At 46.2% G+C, this 21,214-nt stretch overlaps 1 protein-coding gene across 1 annotated transcript in view; it reads left to right on the top strand.

Moving 5' to 3' along the window:
- GALNT18 (polypeptide N-acetylgalactosaminyltransferase 18) overlaps positions 1 to 21,214 on the top strand; it is a 343,041-nt gene that overhangs the window by 260,790 nt on the left and 61,037 nt on the right. Inside the window, exon 7 of the mRNA XM_065944890.1 lies at positions 17,713 to 17,898. Within this exon, the coding sequence (XP_065800962.1) occupies positions 17,713 to 17,898 (186 nt within the window). The remainder of the gene's footprint in view (positions 1 to 17,712; positions 17,899 to 21,214) is intronic.

Raw genomic sequence — 21,214 nt, 5'->3', positions numbered from 1 at the left:
AAAGAGGGTACTGCTAATTGTCACACTGGAACAGCAGGTAGGAACCAGTGTTGTCATGAGCAAACCAGGACATACAGTCACTCAACTTATAATTGTATATGTACATTTAATGCAATTCATTCATTTGATGTTATTTGTTAGGCACCTGCCACACATCACATTGGGTGTACAATGTTTAACCGTGGGCATATAATGCTTAAAGTTACATGCTTAACATTCGGTATACAGTGTTTAAAAGGTAAGTATAGACCCTGCCCTCTTGGAGTGGATGGCATAAAGGGACAGATAGCTGATAAAAGGGAACAAAGAATAGATGTATATTTACAAATCATAGTAAGTGCTACATTAACAAAATACCGTAGACTAGATGACTTAAACAACAGAAGTTTATTTGTCACAGTTCTGCAGGCCCAATGTCTGAGATCAGGGAACCAGCAGGGTCAGATCCTGGTGAGAGCTCTCTTCTTGGCTTCCAAACAACCACCTTCCTGCTGTGCCCTCCATGGTAGAGAGAGAGCTCTCTGGTCCCTCCCCCTTCTTTTTTTTTTTTTTTTTAATTTATTTTTTTTATTTTTCAGTGGGTTTTGTCATACATTGATATGATCAGCCATAGAGCTACACGAATTCTCCATCCCGGTCTCCGATCCCACCTCCCTCTCCACCCGATTCCTCTGGATCCCCCCAGCCCAACAGGCCCGAGCACTTGACTCATGCCTCCCACCTGGGCTGGTGGTCTGTTTCACCACAGATAATATACATACTGTTCTTTCGAAACATCCCACCCTCCCCTTCTCCCACAGAGTTCAAAAGTCTGTTCCGTACTTCTGCGTCTCTTCTTCTGCCCTGCATATAGGGCCATCGTTACCATCTTTCTAAATTCCGCATATATGCGTTAGTATACTGTAATGTTCTTTATCTTTCTGGATCACCTCACTCTGTATAATGGGCTCCAGTTTCATCCATCTCATTAGAACTGATTCAAATGAATTCTTTTTAATGGCTGAGTAATATTCCATGGTGTAAATGTACCACAGCTTCCTTATCCATTCATCTGCTGATGGGCATCTAGGTTGCTTCCATGTCCTAGCTATGATAAACAGTGCTGTGATGAACATTGGGGTGCACGTGTCTCTTTCAGATCTGGATTCCTCAGTGTGTATGCCTAGAAGTGGTATTGCTGGGTCATATGGCAGTTCTATTTCCAGTTTTTTAAGAAATCTCCACACTGTTTTCCATAGTGGCTGTACTAGTTTGCATTCCCACCAACAGTGTAAGAGGGTTCCCTTTTCTCCACACCCTCTCCAGCATTTATTGCTTGTAGACTTTTGGATAGCAGCCATCCTGACTGGCGTGTAATGGTACCTCATTGTGGTTTTGATTTGCATTTCTCTGATAATGAGTGAAGTGGAGCATCTTTTCATGTGTTTGTTAGCCATCTGTATGTCTTCTTTGGAGAAATGTCTGTTTAGTTCGTTGGCCCATTTTTTGATTGGGTCATTTATTTTTCTGGAATTGAGCTTCAGGAGTTGCTTGTATATTTTTGAGATTAATCCTTTGTCTGTTTCCTCATTTGCTATTATTTTCTCCCAATCCGAGGGCTGTCTTTTCACCTAACTTATAGTTTCCTTTGTTGTGCAAAAGCTTTTAATTTTCATTAGGTCCCATTTGTTTATTTTTGCTTTTATTTCCAATATTCTGGGAGGTGGGTCATAGAAGATCTTGCTGTGATTTATGTCAGAGAGTGTTTTGCCTATGTTCTCCTCTAGGAGTTTTATAGTTTCTGGTCTTACATTTAGATCTTTAATCCATTTTGAGTTTATTTTTGTGTATGGTGTTAGAAAGTGTTCTAGTTTCATTCTTTTACAAGTGGTTGACCAGTTTTCCCAGCACCACTTGTTAAAGAGATTGTCTTTTTTCCATTGTATATCCTTGCCTCCTTTGTCAAAGATAAGGTGTCCATAGGTTCGTGGATTTATCTCTGGGCTTTCTATTCTGTTCCATTGATCTATATTTCTGTCTTTGTGCCAGTACCATACTGTCTTGATGACTGTGGCTTTGTAGTAGAGTCTGAAGTCAGGCAGGTTGATTCCTCCAGTTCCATTCTTCTTTCTCAAGATTACTTTGGCTATTAGAGGTTTTTTGTATTTCCATACAAATTGTGAAATTATTTGTTCTAGTTCTGTGAAAAATACCGTTGGTAGCTTGATAGGGATTGCATTGAATCTATAGATTGCTTTGGGTAGAATAGCCATTTTGACAATATTGATTCTTCCAATCCATGAACACGGTATGTTTCTCCATCTGTTTGTGTCCTCTTTGATTTCTTTCATCAATGTTTTATAGTTTTCTGTGTATAGGTCTTTTGTTTCTTTAGGTAGATATACTCCTAAGTATTTTATTCTTTTTGTTGCAATGGTGAATGGTATTGTTTCCTTAATTTCTCTTTCTGTTTTTTCATTGTTAGTATATAGGAATGTTCTGTCTGGTCAGGATTCCACCCTTACAATGTCCTTTTACCTTTGTCACACCCCATCACATGGGGGCTTAGGGCTTCAACATATGAATTTGCTTTGTATTGATTGAAATTGATTACATTCTTTGCAGCTGAAGATGGAAAAGCTCTATACAGTCAGCAAAAGCAAGACTGGGAGCTGACTGTGGCTCAAATCATGAACTCCTTATTGCCGAATTCAGGCTTAAATTGAAGAAAGTAGGGAAAACCACTAGACCATTCAGGTATGACCTAAATGAAATCACTTACAATTATACAATGGAAATGAGAAATAGATTCAAGGGATTAGATCTGATAGACAGAGTGCCTGAAGAACTGTGGAGAGGTTTGTGACATTGTACAGTAGGTGGTAATCAATACCATCCCCAAGAAAAAGAAATGCAAAAAGGTAATGTGGTTGTCTGAGGAGGCCTTACAAATAGCTGAGAAAAGAAGAGAAGTGAAAAGCAAAGGAGAAAGGGAAAGATATACCCACTTGAGTGCAGAGTTCCAAAGACTACCAAGGAGAGATAAGAAAGCCTTCCCAAGTGATCAATGCAAAGAAATAGAGGAAGACAATAGAATGGGAAAGACTAGAGATCTCTTCAAGAAAATTAGAGATACCAAGGGAACATTTCATGCAAAGAGGGGCACCATAAAGGACAGAAACTTGTATGAACCTAACAGAAGCAGAAGATATTAAGAAGAGGTAGCAAAAATACACAGAAGAACTATACAAAAAAGATCTTCATGACCCAGATGACCACGATAGTATGATCACTCACCTAGAGTCAGACATCCTGGAATGTGAAGTCAAGTGGAACTTAGAAAACATCACTACAAACAAAGCTAGTGGAGATGATGAAATTCCAGTTGAGCCTAAAAGATGATGCTGTGAAAATTCTGCACTCAATATGCCAGCAAATTTGGAAAACTCAGCAGTGGCAACAGGACTGGAAAATGACAGTTTTCATTCCAATCCCGAAGAAATGCAATGCCAAAGAATGTTCAAACTACCACACAGTTGCACTCATCTCACACCTAGCAAAGTAATGCTCAAAATTCTCCAAGCGAGGCTTCAACAGTATGTGAACTGAGAACTTCCAGATGTTCAAGCTGGATTTAGGAAAGGGAGAGGAACCAGAGATCAAATTGCCAACATCTGCTGGATCATCGAAAAAGCAAGGGAGTTCCAGAAAAACATCTATTTGTGCTTTATTGACTATGCCAAAGCCTTTGACTGTCTGGATCACAACAAACTGTGGAACATTCTTCAAAAGATAGGAATACCAGACCACCTTACTTGCCTTCTGAGAAATCTGTATGCAGGTCAAGAAGCAATAGAACCAGACATGAAACAATGGACTGGCTCCAAATTGGGAAAGGAGTAGTACATCAAGGCTATATATTGTCACCCTGCTTATTTAACTTATATGCAGAGTACATCTTGTGAAATGCTGGACTGATTGAGGCACAAACTGGAATCAAGATTGTGGGGAGAAATATCAGTAACCTTAGATATGCAGATGACACCACCCTTATGGCAGAAAGCAAAGAGGAACTGAAGAGCCTCTTGATGAAAGTGCAAGATGAGAGTGAAAAAGCTAAAACTCAACATTCAAAACACTAAGATCATGGCATCCGGTCCCATCACTTCATGGCAAATAGATGGGGAAACAATGGACACAATGACAGACTTTATTTTCTTGGGGTCCAGAATCACTGCAGATGGTGACTGCAGCCTTGAAATTAAAAGCCGTTTGTTCCTTGGAAGAAAAGCTATGACCAACCTAAAGAGCATATTTAAAAGAAGAGACATTACTTTGCTGACAAAGGTCTGTCTAGTCAAAGCTATGATTTTTCCAGTAGTCATGTATGGATGTGAGTGTTGGACTATAAAGAAAGCTGAGTGCCAAAGAATTGATGCTTTTGAACTGTGGTGTTGGAGAAGACTCTTGAGAGTCCCTTGGACTATGAGGAGATCAAACCAGTCAATCCTAAAGAAAATCAGTCCCGAAAATTCATTAGAAGGGCTGATGCTGAAGCTCCAATACTTCGGCCATCTGATGCGAAGAACTGACTCATTGGAAAATACCCTGATGCTGGGAAGGGTTGAAGGCAAGAGGAGAAGGGGACAACAGAGGATGAGATGGTTGGATCACTTCACCAACTTGATGGACATGAGTTTGAGCAAGCTCTGGGAGTTGGAGATGGACAGGGGAACCTGGCGAGCTGCAGTTGCAAAGAGTCAGACACCACTGAGTGACTAAACATAACTGAGGGATGCAACAAAAAGTGTAGTATAAGAATATAAGTTTCCAGAAGTCACAGACTTTGCATGTTTTTTCAGACAAAATTCCCATCTCACACTAAAGCCCCCAACACAAAGAAAGGAAATGGTTAAGTTGAATTAAAGGGTAGAAGGGACATGATTGATTTATAATTTTGGAAAATGGAGTGGAGGGCACCAAGAGTTGCAGCCAAAAAAAAAAAAACTTTTTAGAAGGCTGTTGATAGAGTTGTCCACACAAAGATAATGGCAGCTTGGACCAGAATGTTATCTGTGCAGATTGAGAGATGTGATTAAATGTAAGAGGTAGATATTTAGGAGGTAGAACTGACTGCATTTACTGATGTATTATTGGATGTTAAGGAAAGGAAGAGGACATAATTATAGATGAGTTACATAATTATTTATGTAGGCTTCAGGCATGGGCTATTAGGTCAATGAGGGGAAAACGAAGGGACACCCAGGGAGGCAGGGAAGGAAATCAAGAAGTTGGTTTTGGACAAGGTAAACGTGCAATACCTGAGAGCTGCACAAGTGGAGGTGATGTGTTGGCAGATGGACATATAAATGTCGAGCTTGATGGAATGCAGTGTTTCTTCTTGCCCTAGAAACTCTCATTACAGCGGTGGTGCATCGTATCATTAACAAAATCTTGCAGTGATAATAGTTATACCACATACCTAGCGGGCTCTGAACTTGGGTCAGGTGTTGAAATAACGTGTACTCGCTCGTTTGATGCTCACAACAGCTCTTTCTGCAGTGTGTCATTTTTATCTCCATTTCACAAACAAGAAAACTGTGTGTTAGAAAGTGAAATAAATTCTCTAAAGTCACCAATCCAGCAAATGGAAAATGTAGGATTTGACATCATGCATGTGTGGAGTGGGTTACCAATTCCTTCTCCGAGAGATCTTCCTGACCCAGGGATCAAAGCAGCATCTCTTATGTCTCCTGCATTGGCAGGTAGGTTCTTTGCCATTAGCACCACCTGAAAAGCCCAGGATTTGACATCAAGACTGTTTAACCCCTGTGCTCTGACCATGGTGACCTCCTATCTCCCAAGAGGCAGAGGTCTTGGAAACATTTCCTACTCGGCTTCTAAAGTATCATGTGACTTTGAACCTCAAATGGGAAAGGGAAGGTAATTGGTTAGGTCCCCTGTAGCTCTGCTGAACTGCAATGCTGATCTATTTCATAAATCCCTTTTTTAAAAGTTTTAATTTATTTATTTATTGTCTGTGCTAGGTCTTCATTGCTGTGCAGGCGTCCCCTAGTTGAAGGGAGCAGAGGCTACTCTCCAGGTGTGGTGTGTGGGCCTCTCATTGCGATGGCTCCTCTCCTTGTGGAGCACGGGCTCTAGGCACACACGCTCAGTAGTTGTGGTTCACGAAGCTTAGTTGCTCTGAGACATGCTTCATGCCATGTGAGACCAGGGATCAAACTGGGGTCCCACATTGCAAGGTGGAGTCCAACCAGTGGGCCACCAGAGAAGCCCACAAATCCCATTTTTAATGTGAGTTTGCTGTAGGCACCTATAAGAGATGAAACTCAAGCTGACAATTCATTTTGATGTGTATGAGAAGGGCAAATCTCTTTAAGTGAAGACCCAGCACACTGCTTTCTTAATCTGAATTCCAGTGGAGTAAAACTCTTTAGAACAAATATTTCTGAATGAGAAAATGTTCAGCATCTCATATTCACTTTTATCATCTAAATGTTAACTTCAAGGATCCCTCTGAGCCAAATGTGGCTGTGATGCTTGAGCCAGACACACAGCTTCCTCTAATGTCTGCACCCAGGGTCTGCCAAACATCCCCACCTATGCTGTCCCAGTGACACATGGGTTCCCCTGTCACCTGGCCCCACTGCGCTGGGAGGTGACAGTGTATTATACTTTCCTCCAGTGATTCTGATTGCCCTGCATTTCAGAAAGGACCTCCTGACTTCTCCTCCTGGCTTATTCTTTGGGCCAGTGTTTTGGGGTTCATCTAGTATGGACTTTCAATTTGAATTTGGCTGGAACATGCTAAAGAGCCATACATATGTGTTGGTGGGAGGTTGTTTCTGATTAGATTAAACTTCTGAAAGAGGAAAGAGCCACTGATTAAAGACATAAAAAAGGAAACGCTTTAAATGGGTAAGTGGCTCATCTTCATATAGCAAAGTATAAATTAAACATAGCCCAGGGCTCAGCTTTGAATAGCAGCTGGATAGAGGGAGCTTTTCTGAATACATCCACAAGGAGAAGATGCTCACAGCCATTCAGGGGGGGCTTAACCCACCAGAGAGGGCTCTGAGCACTCCTGAGTAAATGGAGGGGCTGAGTTACCTGATAAAAATGACTCTCACACTAGGGACGGGAAGGGTTTTATTTGGATTTCATAAAATTATTCCCTGAGTCTCTGTGACAGTCAAGCTCATTATTATTCTCTGACAGCATCGGTGATGGTAATGGGGCCAGAGATCTTCGTTCAAAACAAAAAGACACGATTAGAGTAGACAGCACACGTGTCAATGGGACCCTGATTTGGAATGTGGCTGACACTTCGGTCTCAGAGCTGGAAGGTTCTATAGCGTTGGGTCTATAGAAACGCCTGGGCTGGACCTAGCCAGCCTCCCTAGCAGTCTCAGCTTTGCACAGAGCATCAGCCCTGCCTAGACTGTGTCACCTGCCCAGGGCTGGAGGTGTGGCTGCAGCCCCACTTCTGGCTCACGCTAGGATCAGTGGAGCCGTCATGGGGCTGCTGCCTGTGGCTGTCAGAGGGACACTGAGCCATGCATGGTCTCCAAGCCCCTGGCTTTCCCTTTTCCAGCCTGCTGGGTTCTCCTTTGGTTTTCTCGCAGCTTCTCTGGTTCTGAACTGGAACCAGACTCTCCCTATAGCCTGTTTTATAGGAGTCCTAATGCCTACCTTCCCCCCAACAGTTCCCTTTCTCCCCACTGAGAACTAAATCCCCTCTTTGCATCTTCAGTCCCTAGTGGAGACCTGCTCTGAAAGGACTCATAATCTGGACTTGGAAATCTCTCCCCATGCCTGGACCTTCTGCGGCAAAGTCTCACTCGATAGATTGAACCCTGGTTATCCGTGCTGCAGGGCCCAAGCCTCTCTGGTCACCTTGCCCCTCACATGCTTGCAGCTTGTATGAACCAAGGAAATGATCACAGTCTGCAACAGCAGCCCCCAGGCCCCAAAGGCTGAACCCAGGACAAGTTTATTTCTCACTCACTTCACAGCCTTCTAAAGGGTGTGAGGGACTCCTGGGCAGCTCCTCTTCTAGTGGCAACTGAGGGCTGAGAGTGCTTTTTTGTGATTTCCCCATCTTTGAAATTCAAGGTCATTTTGACAAAAACATCCAGTGGACTTGGGTGGGGGGGGGGGGGGGGGAAGAGGTAGAAGTGTTCGTGGGTTCCCTCACTGGACACTTAAATATCTGGGCCCGAAAGTGACAACTATAATTTCCTCTTGTTTCATTGGCCTGAGCTGCTCACACAATCCCTCCTGACTCAGGGGAGGCTGGGAGATGTAGAGGAGCACACAGGTTTTCGTGAGCAGCAGGATTCAACCACAGCCACGGAGACCCCCTTCTCCTGGCTTCACTTCCCCAACCCCGTATAGAACCAGGCCTGTCTTCTTTCTTTTCTTCCATTTGTCTTGAGTCCAATCAAATCAGTTGTGTTTGGACAATAAGTAATCAGGGCTGTTGGCTGATAAGAGATTTGAGGTAACCGTAAATAAATTCTCCTTGGTTAGAACCATTGAAAGATACCTTCTAATCGCAATGACTACATGTTTATAGTGATCCTCCTGGAATTTCCTATAAGGAAATGAACTCTCATGGTCCCAGTCTTTATAGTCAGAGCACTAGGGTCCACGGAAAAGCTGGACCCCCTGTCTCTGATGGGCTGGTTTTCTGAACTTGGCGCCATGGCTGCCCTTGAGTTTCCAATAGGTAAACAGCTATTTCAGCAAACCTCAATACCCCGCAAAACAGTCTTTTTACTTTTTCTTCATAAAAAGCTTCCAGACATTCCAGCCCAGCTGGTCTCTTCCTGGAATTCTGCCAGATGAATCCTCCTGCTGCCTTCTGATAGTTATGAAAAATCCCTTTTGAACAGGGGAACAGCTTCAAGTGCTTCTTAGGGCTGACCCCAAATCAGACCCCTTCAGGGACACCTTCCAAGAAAAAGCATCATTTTTTTTTAATTCCAAGTAGCAATTCTGTCCAAAAGACTCTTTGGCAGTGTTTTATTGTAAAAGCAGGGCTTGGGAAACTGGATCCCCAGGGAGTGTTTTTCTGATGGAAGAATAAGCATTGCCGGACTTTAAAAATGTTTCCTTACACTTGAAAATAATGAAATATCTGCCCTTGGACACCTGGGAAGGCACCAGGGAAAGTGCACAGAGGATGACTCAGAGCTAAGGCCCAGCTCTCAGTCCTTGGTCCATGCAGTTTACAAAGCACCTGCCATGTGCCAGGCCCTGCCTCGGCTCTACGGGCCGTTTCTCACAGGCTGGTGCTTCAGGTCCATGAGTGGGAAAAAAGCTCCATCTCACTGGTGCTCAGGGAATTGCAAATTAAAACTACAGTAACAGTGAATTTCACACCCACCTATGGACAATGCCAGCTGCTGGCAAGACTGTGAAGCAGCATGAGTGCTCACCTGTGCTGGTGGGGGTGGAACACAGGATTCGCACTCTGGAAGACTTTCACGCTCCTTGGGAGAGCTGAATGTGTGTCATGACCCGTGCCTCAGAAGTCACACCGTGGTGTAGATCCACGGGGAGGTGCCCTCTCTTGGGTGCCAAGAGACCCGTCTACATTCCAAGGAGCACTGTTCTAATCTGGGAAACAGCCAGACTGGGGGACACCAGGAGCGTGCATGAATAAGTGTCTGTACATTTATACAGTGGAACACAATAGTGATGAAAACAAATGAGGCAAGAAGCAAGTGGCTGAATGCAGACAATATGCTTCCATTTATGTAGCATTTAAAACCAGGTAAAACTGAGTCGGTAGTTGAGCTTGATGGCAAGGACATTATTAACAAGATTCAGGATCGTGGCTCGCCTCTGGGGCTGGGGAGGAGCACACAAAGATGTTGCTGCCAATGCACTCTTTATTATGCTGGTGGTACATAGACAGTTGTCCCTTGTGTTATGTCTTTAGACTGTACATATACATTGTACACACACTCACACACCCACCCACCCCCCCCCCCCCCCCACACACACACAGCTAGAGGAAGTATAGGGAACGTGGTAACGCAGAGTAGAGGCATTTAATAAATGTAGGGCAGCCTGGAAAGTAGGTAGGAATTGGCCAGGCAAACAAATATAAATGTGACAGGGCAAGAGGCTGACCACCACTGGCCTTTGTCTTAGCTTTGCACAGGTTTGACCTCTCTTTCCTTCTCAATTCCATGCAGGGCTGCAAATAGAGTAAAATGCCCGCCATGTCTAAGGTGAAAATTGAAGGATGTCTTAAGAATACCCAGCCCTTGTCAGAGTCTTTGTTTGCCTGCCTTTCTGACCCTACAACCACTCTGCACACACGTGTCTGGTCTCCGGCCAGCCATTCTCAGGCCTCAGCCTCCATGCTGCATCGTCTTCTTCCCCCTAGCCTGCCTTTCAGCTCTTGTCTCAGCATTTCACAGCCAAGTTAGGCGAGACAGCTACACATAAAAAGGTAATTAACAACATGAGCCAAGAAATAAGGACCACATGAGTGGTGCAAATCATGTGTTTCAGGAGTTCGGAGGAAAACAGGGCCAGGCTGGTTTTGGATGGACGGAGAGTGGGAAGGAGGGTTTCTGGGCTAAGGGAACAGTGAGACTATTTTGCCAAGAGAGAATAGCTCATTAAAAGTCATAAGGAGATAAAAGCTGGACTGGATTTGGGATCTTATCCTGCAAAACATGGTCATGAAGTACAAGACTAAGGTGCCACCACCCTCATTCCCTTACTTATGATAGATATTACTAATAAATGGTAGCATGCTTTTCCGTTGAGCCCAGACAGAGGCTTGAAATCCTTTTAAATATGTATATATATTTGGCTGTGTTGGGTTTTCGTGGCCGCATGCAGGATCTTCATTGCATCACACAGTCTCTGGTTGTGACACATGGGCTCTGTAGCATGCGGGCCTGGTAGTTGCAGTGTGTGAACTTCGTTGTTCTATGGCATGTGGAGCAACCGATTTCCCGAATTCCCCGATCAGGGATGGAACTCCTGCATTGCAAGACAGATTCTTAACCACTGGACCACCAGGGACGTCCCTTAGAATCCTTCTTAACCCAGTGCTTCAGAAGGACATTAATAAGTGAATGGATTCAATATGGGGATGTTACCTGCTATTCCTACCAAAGTGTACAGAGTAATCACCGGTCTGTAAATAGGATGAGTGGTCACACTGTATCCTGGCGTCTTGCTTCCAGTGTCCCCCTACTTTCCAGCTCCCAATTCACAACTCTACCAGCTGTGTCCCACATACTGGGCATCACTTGAGGTATTGGCAAGAAAACTCAGAAGCACAGAATGCAAAAGGAAAAAGTGATCTAAGATATCCCTGAGTCCACCTCCTCCATTTGGCAGCGGGGAAAAACAGGGGCTTGGGACGGAAACAGGTCTGTTTATGTAACTGGCAAACAGGACATAAATTCAGCCTTCTGACCCTGACCTTGTATTGGCAGCTCCCAGTCCCAGGAAGAGAAAGGAACCTGATCTTTCCTACGAACCTACTAGATGGCTGTCTATCCTAGTGGGAGCTTTTCATATATCATCTCTTTTAAACCTGCCAGTTGCCCCAATAAGAAGGGACCTGACATCCAAGGACAAGTCCTAGTCCGAAGGCTAATGTGTGACAGAGGCAGGAGCCACACTCTCTCCACCAGCCCCCAAGACCTTCGTGCTTTCTTGCAGTCCCCAGGTAGATGCACCAAGTTTTTCTGAAACAATCGCAGAATCAGGGCTCCCTGGGAAGAGCTGGTGGTGAGCAGGACTCATGCTTCTATTTATAACAGTTCAGGTTGTCAGTCACAGTCACATCTGGGGGCAGACTGGCAGCTCCCCCGTGGGCATCTGTGAGCCTCGGCGAGGTCAGGGGCTTTCCCTACACTGAGTTCATGGCTCCGTAAGACAAAACCGCCTGTGATCTCCCAGACTCGTTTGATAACTTCCCAGGTTTTACGATGGTAATTTAAGCTCTGCAGCCAAAGTAACTCTCCTCAGTTGCAGCAGCCTGCACTTAAATGTCAGAGCTTTGCTGAAAAACCACTTGGGTTTGAAGGAAGTCATTGTGTTCAGTAAAATCTGGCACATTTTATGTTTATGGCCTTTATTAGAGGAGCCAGCTGAGCGAGTTAAACCGCCCCTCTGTATGGTTAGTGCAAGCCCAGGGCTCTGGGATTGCTGGAACCACTCATTCAAATCACAGTTATTGAACATGTACTAAGTGCTTGGTGCTGGCATATACAACATGCTCCTTGTCTTCCTGGAGCTTATCCTTTATGGAGGCGGAGGGCAGGCATTGAAAGAATAAACGCATAAATAGAAGCATTGTGAATAAGTATCATTAAGAAAAAAGGTGGAGTGCTAAAAGTACTCACAGGGATCTAATTTAGACTGGGTGGGTGAAAGAAGGTGCTATTTGAACTGGGTAACAAGTGAGGGGGTTTTTCCAGAAAGATGCAGTAGTGGGTACAAAGGCACAGAGCGAGGAAAGAACTTGGTGTGGTCAAGAAGCGTTGCCCAGTGCCCATCTGGAGGCCACGAGGTCCAGCCTCAGACTGACGTGCCGCCGGGCATCCCTGGCGCCCATAAGGCTAGCTTACACCTCACTTGTTGTAACGAACCGGGGTCACAAATACACAAGGTAAACATTCGGTTTTCCTTGGTAGTGGCTTCCTATGCCCAGCAACCTCATCTGCCTCCTTGATTCCCGACCCTTGGTCTTTGTTCCTCAGTCACCGCTCTGATACCCAACCCTTGCCCTTCCTCCTCCTGGCATCTCTACCCCCTAGAACTTGCAATACTGAGCCATCATTCTGCCCTTTTGTCCTCCCTCCAGTGGCCCTACTTCTCTAGCACAATGCCTCCTATCTATCACCTCCCACAACATGCCAGCTATGACCCGTGTCCCAGGCCTGGCACCCTTTTACTTCCTCATCCCCTGTTCCTCCCAAGCCTCCGTGGATGCTTCAGGGCATCATCTTTCATGAAACCCAAATGCCAGTGATTTTCTTCCCTATCACTTGTCTACCATCTGTGAGAGGGTCTCTGAGATCAGCTGTGGGGCAGACTTCTGAGCTGCTCTCTCGGTCAAGTCATGGGTCAGTGGAGTCACTCCTCGTGTGAGGATCGTGGAGCACAGGCTTTCTCTTGTTCATTTCAGGGTCATTGTGGAGGGTCCAGAAGTGGAGGGGCAAACATGCCAAATACACTCTTCTGCTCCAACCAGAAGCTTCCAGGAGCCCAAAGGCAATATACAAGGCAGATGGTCTCCATAGATGAGTTTCTTTTCACAGAGGAGAAGAGGGCAGAGGTCTTCTAGGTGAGCAGGTGCTCCCAGTCCCTGGAGAGGACCCTCTCCCTGCTGGGTCAGGCACTCTGGAGGGTAACACGTCTGTTGTCTGTTGGGCTTCGCCAGACACGGGACTCCTCTGCAATCACTTGTCCCCTGAATGTGGCTGTACAGGAGAAGTCAATAGCAACCATAATGGTTATTATAAAATACCTAAAAATACCAAGTGCAGACTAAGGACTTAGCAATATTCCCGGCATTACGACGGGAGCTTCCAGAGCCCACAGCCCAGTGCAGCAGTCACTGCTACGCAGGTTTCATAGACCTGAGGTGAAGCACCCCAGAGCTGCCACTCAACCAGGACATGATGGGACCAGAATAGACCCAGATATCCTGCCCCCACCTCAACTACCATGCATGCAGAGCTCACATGGAGGCAGGCTCAGGGTTAAACACATATCTGCACTCCGTCCCCTTCTCCTGGGTGAAATTGAGGCTTGGGAGGAGAAATATCCTGCCGAAGGTGACAGCAACAGGTGGCAGAGAAAAACACTTGAATCCAATTCTCTCTGACTCCAAACCTGTACTTTTAAAAACCACGTGCTACTCCCACCCGGCCCAGCCACCCCACCTCTGCTGGAAACCCATGATCTGTTCTAGGCACCATTTAGTACCTGTCTAAAGGAGAATCAGATGAAGAGCTTGGAGAACATTTTGAAAGAGAGGAGGAGATAATCAAACAAGCAAATTCAAGACTGTCATGATCAGGAACGATAGGGCTGGAGCCACAGAACATGACAGGTTAACCTAGTTGAAGGGGATACAGAACTGTGATGCTGAAGTGGCACCCTGAGAATGTTCCATGAAGAGGGGTAGGGTGGGTATGTAATGGCATGTGCAGAAGCCCAGAGAGGAAACCCAGAGTGCTGGAGGAAACAGAATGTCAGCGTGGCTCCAGCATGGACTGTCAGGAAGCAAGCATGAGGCTGGAGGGATGGGCAGGGGCCAGGCCCAGGAGCTTCAGAGGCTTTATTGGGAAGGGTGAGGTGCAGGCAGGACATGATCCAGGGTACACCTTCAAAACAAATATTGTATATTAATGCATATATATGGAATCCAGAAAAATGGTATTGATGAACCTATTTGCAGGGTAGAAATAGAGACACAGACGCAGAGAACAGACTTGTGGACAGTGGGGGAAGGAGAGGGTGGGACGAATTGAGAGCGTAGCTTTGAAACATATACATTACCATATGTAAAACAGATAGTGTGTGGGAAGTTGCGTATAACACAGGGAATTCAACCCAGTTCTCTAGGACAATCTAGAGGGGTGAGGTGGGGTGGGGGTTGGGAGGAAGGATCAAGAGGGAGGCGACATATGTATATTTATGGCTGATCCACACCAGTATAGGACAGAAACCAATACAACACTGAAACAATTATCCTCCAATTTAAAATAAAATCATTCTGGCTGCTGGGTGGAGAAGAGACTGGAGGAGGAAGGCAGGAGGGAGGGCAGTTGTTCGAAGGCTGTTGTAGTGTCCAGATGGGACCCGGCAGAGGTCTGGATGAGGGCGTGGCTGCAGGATGGGGAAAGGGGTGTGGCTTCAAGAGCTCAGCAGAGTCCACGCTGCTCCTTTCACTGAGCAGCCAAAGGCACAATGGGAGGTGCTGCAGCCACCCTTCTGATTCGAACCATGGCACACGTGCCCACTGTAAGGTGAAATGGTGACCGACTCTTTGAGAAACAGGTCCTGGAATAAAAGAGCTTTGTTACAAATCATGTTCTATGTTGTTGCTGAAATATGTCAATTAGTAGCCTCCATTCTGGTTGCACAAAGAATACCCCGACTGTGTTATCAGTAACATATTCATGATATTTACAAGGTTTTTCTTGACAATCTGAGCAACCCGTGAATTGGAAATCAGCACAGTCCCAGAATGTAGAGGTCATGCACACAAAGATGCACAGCCTGGGACCTTCCATGACTCCCTCCTCTGTTCCTGGGAACCACCCCTGGGTGTGGAAACTTCCTTCAAATCTTGGTCACCCTAGGGGAAGCACTGGCTCTGCCTTGAGCTTTAGTCAAGTCCAGATATGTCCGTAACAGCTGTGTGGTCGTGTGCAAGGGACAGGCTTGGTCTCCGTTTCCCCATTTGGCATTGGAGACCATAACCACTGTGCTTCCAGCGGCGCTACCACTAGACGGCGCTAGTGGTAAAGAACCCGCCTGCCCATGCAGGCGATGTAAGAGCCACAGGTTTGATCCCTGGGTGGGGAAGACCCCCTAGGCAACCCACTCCAGTATTCTTGCCTGGAGAATCCCATGGACAGAGGAGCCAGGCGGGCTACAGTCCATAGAGTTGCAAAGGGTCAGACACGACTGAATCAACCTAGCATGCACGCATGCCCAATAATCACTACCTCACAGTATCTTATTCTGAAGATTCTGCTGGACATCATTTGTACAATAGTAGCTGAGGCTGATCAAGTGCTAATTATGTGCTAGGCATCTTTCTAAGCACTTTGCACATGAGCACTTTAATCTCCTCAGCGGCCTCATGAGATGGGAATATTAGGATCCCCACTGGAGATGGGGAAGCTGAGATACACTGAGATCAAGTGAATAACTCACAGTCACACAGCTGGTATGAAGCAGAGCCAGGATCTGAATCCCAGCAGACTGAGTTCAAATCCCTTGCTCATAACCGCCATGCGGCACAGTCCAGTGCTGGCACATAGTCGGTGCTCAGTGGGGATGTTTGTTTCCTTTCCATCGGCCCTAAAGTGAAAGTGAAAGTCACCCAGTCGTGTCTGATTCTTTGCAACACCTTGGACTAGACAGTGCATGGAATTCTCCAGGCCAGAATACTGGCGTGGGTAGCCTTTCCCTTCTCCAGGGGATCTTCCCAACCCAGGGGTCGAGTCCAGGTCTCCCACATTGCAGGTGGATTCTTTACCAGCTGAGCTACAAGGGAAGTCCACTGGCCATAAATGATACACTAAATGCAAGAGAATCTCAGAAAGTGGTAAGTCAGTCCCTTGCTTTCCAACTCTAGCTACCTACAGGGACCAATTGGTGTGAAAAAGCCTGAGAGAAGGCAGTCTCTCCCTAACCAACACAGGGGGAAATTAAGCTAAACATGAAACTGACCTTACCTTAGAGAAAGACCTGTGGTTGTTGATGGGTACATGTTATAGGTGCAAATATCATCTGCCAAATTGTTCAATGACAATACCTGAGAAATGACCACTGCTGTCCACTAAGAGATCTTGATTGCTTTTCTCTGAAGTCTTACTCATCAGTTCTGATCAGGTGTTTCAGGTCCATCCCACTTTATTAACCACTAATCATTTATTGATTGATTGTCTGGTTATACACCAATCATTTAAATATTTATTCCAAAAGTACTTACCAAACACCTGTATGTACCAGGCTGTGTGTTCAGTGCTAGAGAAGAGAAATAAATGAGATACTCTTCCCTCTAGGAACAGAGTAGCAGGTTAAGTTGTGGTGTCAAGAGTTTTGAGGGCCATAGGAGGGAGCCTCAGCTGTGCCCCAAGAACTGAGCCAAGACCCCACAACAGTGTGGCCAAGATCTTGAGAGATGATAATTTTTTTCAGCAGGAGAAGAGTAAGGCGGGCAGCCCAAAATTGAAAATAGGATGAATAAAGGCCTAAAGGCACAAAAGGACATGCATGTTCCAGAACGCTAGACGTCCGAGTGGCTGGGATGACTGTGGCGGGGGTTCCAGGACACTGCCCCTCGACACTCAGGCTGCAAGGCCATTTCTCTTTATTTTTCAAAGCTGAACAGCATCCCGTTGAAGCTCCTGCTCACCGAAGTCTAGAGAGAAGCTCCATATCATTCCTTTCTTTGAACCTCCCCCTCCCTTGGGTTCCATCAGAACTCAGAGCCCAGGAAAGATCTAGTGGGAGCAGGGCGCTGGCTGGAGATGAGCTGCAGATTGCTCATCCTTGTCCAGACCCTCATGGCCCGTTGTAATCTGACGTCTCTCCATGAGGTTCTGCTGGTCCCTCCATGTTAAGCACTGCTGCAGAGACCGTTACCAAGGATTTTGTTAACTTGGAGCAAGGAGAACCCAGATCATTGGTCACAAAATGTCTAGTGTCTTCTTTGGGGGAAGGAAGGTGGAAAGACTGGAGAGGAAGGGTACATTAACTCTTTGCTGGTAACCAGAGCAAATGGAAACAAGACACAAATGAATGACTCAATAACCTTCCTGTTCTAGGCGTAGAATTAAAGTAGGTCTCACTCCCTTTGCAGACAGGAGAGCAAGGTGAGGAGAGCTGGATGTGCCCAAGCTCCTGTTCATGGTCACCTGTGGTCTGGGTTCAAGGCTCGGAGTCAAGTCTGGGCACTGATGAGCGGCTCCATGTCTTCCGCAGGTGTGGCAGTGTGGCGGGAGCGTGGAGGTCCTGCCCTGCTCGCGGATTGCCCACATCGAGCGAGCCCACAAGCCCTACACCGAGGACCTCACCGCCCATGTCCGCAGGAACGCCCTGAGGGTGGCTGAAGTCTGGATGGACGAATTTAAAAGCCATGTGTACATGGCATGGAACATACCCCAAGAGGTAGGAAGCCCCTGCGGGGCTGGCTTTCTTGAGGGTTGATGGGGAACGAACAAAGCAAATGTGCAACTAAACTCTTCTTCCCAGGAGACAGCCAGAGTCTTATCTGCCGTGCTGAGTGAACTCTCAGCCCTAAGATACTGGATATTGCAGAAAAGGGTCTGACTGTAGGGTGCTATGGGGTGCTAAGGCGTGTCTTACCCACCCCATCTCTGGTCGCCTCCTCCTTGAAAGTGGGCTCCTTTCCTTCCAGACCACAATGTCCTCCTTCTATCTGAGAAAGTTGAACCAGGTGGCTCCAAGGTTCCAACATGCTCCCAGGTCCTCAGCTTCTCTGACAGTAGATATTTCATGGTCCCAGATTACAAATATCCCAGAAATTATCAAAATTCACCAAATGCACCTTAATATCCCTATAAACTGAATGCAAGCTTCTCTGTCAAAACTTTGACCAAACCAATAAGCAATGTCCCTATACCTTTAGGATTTCTTGAATCATATGGGTGGGGCACTCCCACAGGGACCCTCAGGAGGAGAAGGGACCTGTTCTGGGCATTTTTTAGGCTGCTTGTTACCTTCGGAGACCCTCATCATTGTCTGCTACTGTCCTCTAGCCCTCTTATTGTTTAGACACTAAGCTGTATCCAACTCCCTGTGACACCAGGGACTGTAGCCCGCCAGGCTCCTCTGTCTATGGGATCTCCCAGGCAAGAATACCAGAGTGGGTTACCATTTCCTTCTCCAGGGTATCTTCCTGACCCAGGGATCAAACCCACGTCTCTGTATTGGCAGGCAGGTGCTTTACCACTGAGCCACCTGGGAAGGCCCCTAGCCCTCTAGTCACCCATATTTAAGATGTACAAGAGACTATATACAGTAGCTAGGACATGTGGGACTTCCCAGATGGTGCTAGTGGTAAAGAACCCACCTGCCAATGCTGGAGATATAAAGAGACATGGGCTCAATCCCTGGGTCAGGAAGATCCCCTGGAGGAGAAAATGGCAACCCACTCCAGTATTCTTGCCTGGAAAATCCCATGAACAGAGAAGCCTGGAGGGCTACAGTCCATGGGGTCACAAAGAGTCAGACCCTACTAAAGTGACTTAGCACAGAACATGGATGCAACCTAGATGTCCATCAACAGATGAGTGGATAAATAAATTGTGGAACATATAAACAATGGAATATTACTCAGCCATAAAAAGGAACGTATCTGAGTCCATTCTAATGAGGTGGATGAACCCAGAGCCTATTATACAGAGTGAAGTAAGTCAGAGAAAGATAAATATTGTATACTAACACTTATATATGGAATCTAGAAAGATGGTACTAAAGTTTATTTGCAGGGCAGCAATGGAGAAACAGACATAGAGAACAGAATTATGGACATGGGGAGAGGAAAGGAGAGGGTGAAATGTATATAGAGAGTATTGTGGAAACTTACATTACCACACGTAAAATAGATAGCCAGTGGGAATTTGCTGTATGTACATCTCAGGGAACTCAAACAGGGGCTCTGTATCAACCTAGAAGGGTGGGATGGAGAGGGAGATGGGATGGAGGTTCAAGAAGGAGGGGACATATGTATACCTATGGCTGATTCATGTTCAGGTTTGACAGAAAACAGCAAAATTCTGTAAATCAATTATCCTTCGATTAAAAAGTAAATAATTTTTTTAAAAAAAGGGCAAGAGAGAAAGTGATATATCTCTGGTAGCTTTGTACAGCCTTGCTGTATGTCATATGGAAATGACTTTGGACAGCTGGGTTAGGCGAACCCAACAGATGCCAGCCACGGGATCCCCACCTGCCTGCCAGCCAGTCTGCCTGAAGGTCATTGCTTATGTTGCGTTTTATGTGACATGGAGCTGTTGACTGCATGACCTCCTGCTTTCCGCCCAAGGCCATGGCTTTGCCTCGAGAGTCCTTTGGAAAGCCTCTGCTCTCTCTTCCTGACAGGAAAATGGTTGATCTTTGCTTAAAGTTTCCGTGTGAAGGCCTTGTTTCCTGATGTCTCCACCAAGTTAACGTTTAACTCAGGCTGAGGGATTGAGAAAGTAGGCTGGGAGGGAGCTTTCAAGCAGCCCCCTAAGGGCCACCACCAGGGGGAGGGGTCTTGGGTTGGCTGCACCCTTGTACAATCAGCGAGACCTCAGCAGTCGGGAGAAAGAAGGAGGAGCCCCAGCAGTACCAGCGGGAGTGCAGCCAGCCTTGATGAACCAGCCCCGAACACAGCTCTGACAGTGGGAGTGTTTCTAGGGAAACGGTGGTGCGTTCTGGACCCATCTGTGGCTGTGGGCGTTGGATCACAGCACTCTGGGCAGGATGCTGAGCCTGGCTGTGGGAGTCCTCTGATAGCAAAATGTTGAGCACACTTGGAAATTCCCCAGGAGCTCACCAGCGAAGCAGTGTGGTTCCCTGGGTTCTGTAAAGGACTGGGGTCCTGTCAGTACCCTTGTCCCCCTTCTCTCTGCACCCGTAATGCCGCAAACTCTGTAGCCCTCTCCACCACACCCCCCACCATTGCAGCTGACAGATGTTGAAATAAGACAGCAAATCCAGAGAGTGGTGGAGAATTGACTGTACTTTGAGTAAAAGTAATTGGAAAATGATGCAACTCAGTGTCTGCTGGTGACTCCTAGAGGAGTTCAGACCAAGTCAAGCGGGTGGGGGCTGGGGGGGGTAAGACAAGAAGGACAGATGAGAGGTGGAAATGTCCAGGATAAAGCCTTCAGGAGGAGAAGGAAGAGGTCACTGTGTTTCCTCTTGACCCCCTGTTCGCTACTGTGTCCAGTTTCCCGCTTCTGCCTCTCTCAAGCCTGTGGAAAGAGCCACTTTTCACTTCCCATTCACTTCTGAAGTCACATCTCAATACTACCTTGAAGCTGCTTTTGACAGAGCCATCATGGGCCTCCTACCTGCTTAATTTAATGAATATTTTAAAGTCTTCAACTTATAGGACCCCACCTTTTCCTTAAACCTCTTCACTCCCTTGGCTCCATGATTCCACACCCTAGACTGTCCTCATCTCTCTGACTGCTCCTAACTCCTTGTGGGCAACTTTTACTTCCAGGGGATGTTTAAAGTCCTCCCCAGGGATCTGTCCTTGGCCACCTGCTCTTGTGATACACCTCTGCAGGGTAATCCAATCGACTCTTGGGTTCTACACTGCCTACATGGAAAGGATCTCCTAGTTATTCTCTTTAGCCTGAATCCTGCCTTTAGCTTCAGACTTTACCTGCACATCTTCCCCTGGCTGTTCCCACAGGAACTTCAGACTGAATCTGACCAAAACTGAGTATATCTTTCTTCTCCAAAT

Source organism: Muntiacus reevesi, chromosome 9 (genome assembly GCF_963930625.1).
Source record: "Muntiacus reevesi chromosome 9, mMunRee1.1, whole genome shotgun sequence".
Lineage (NCBI taxonomy): Eukaryota > Metazoa > Chordata > Mammalia > Artiodactyla > Cervidae > Muntiacus > Muntiacus reevesi.
The sequence above is the reverse complement of the archived record's forward strand: the minus strand, read 5'-3'. Positions and strand labels throughout refer to the sequence as shown.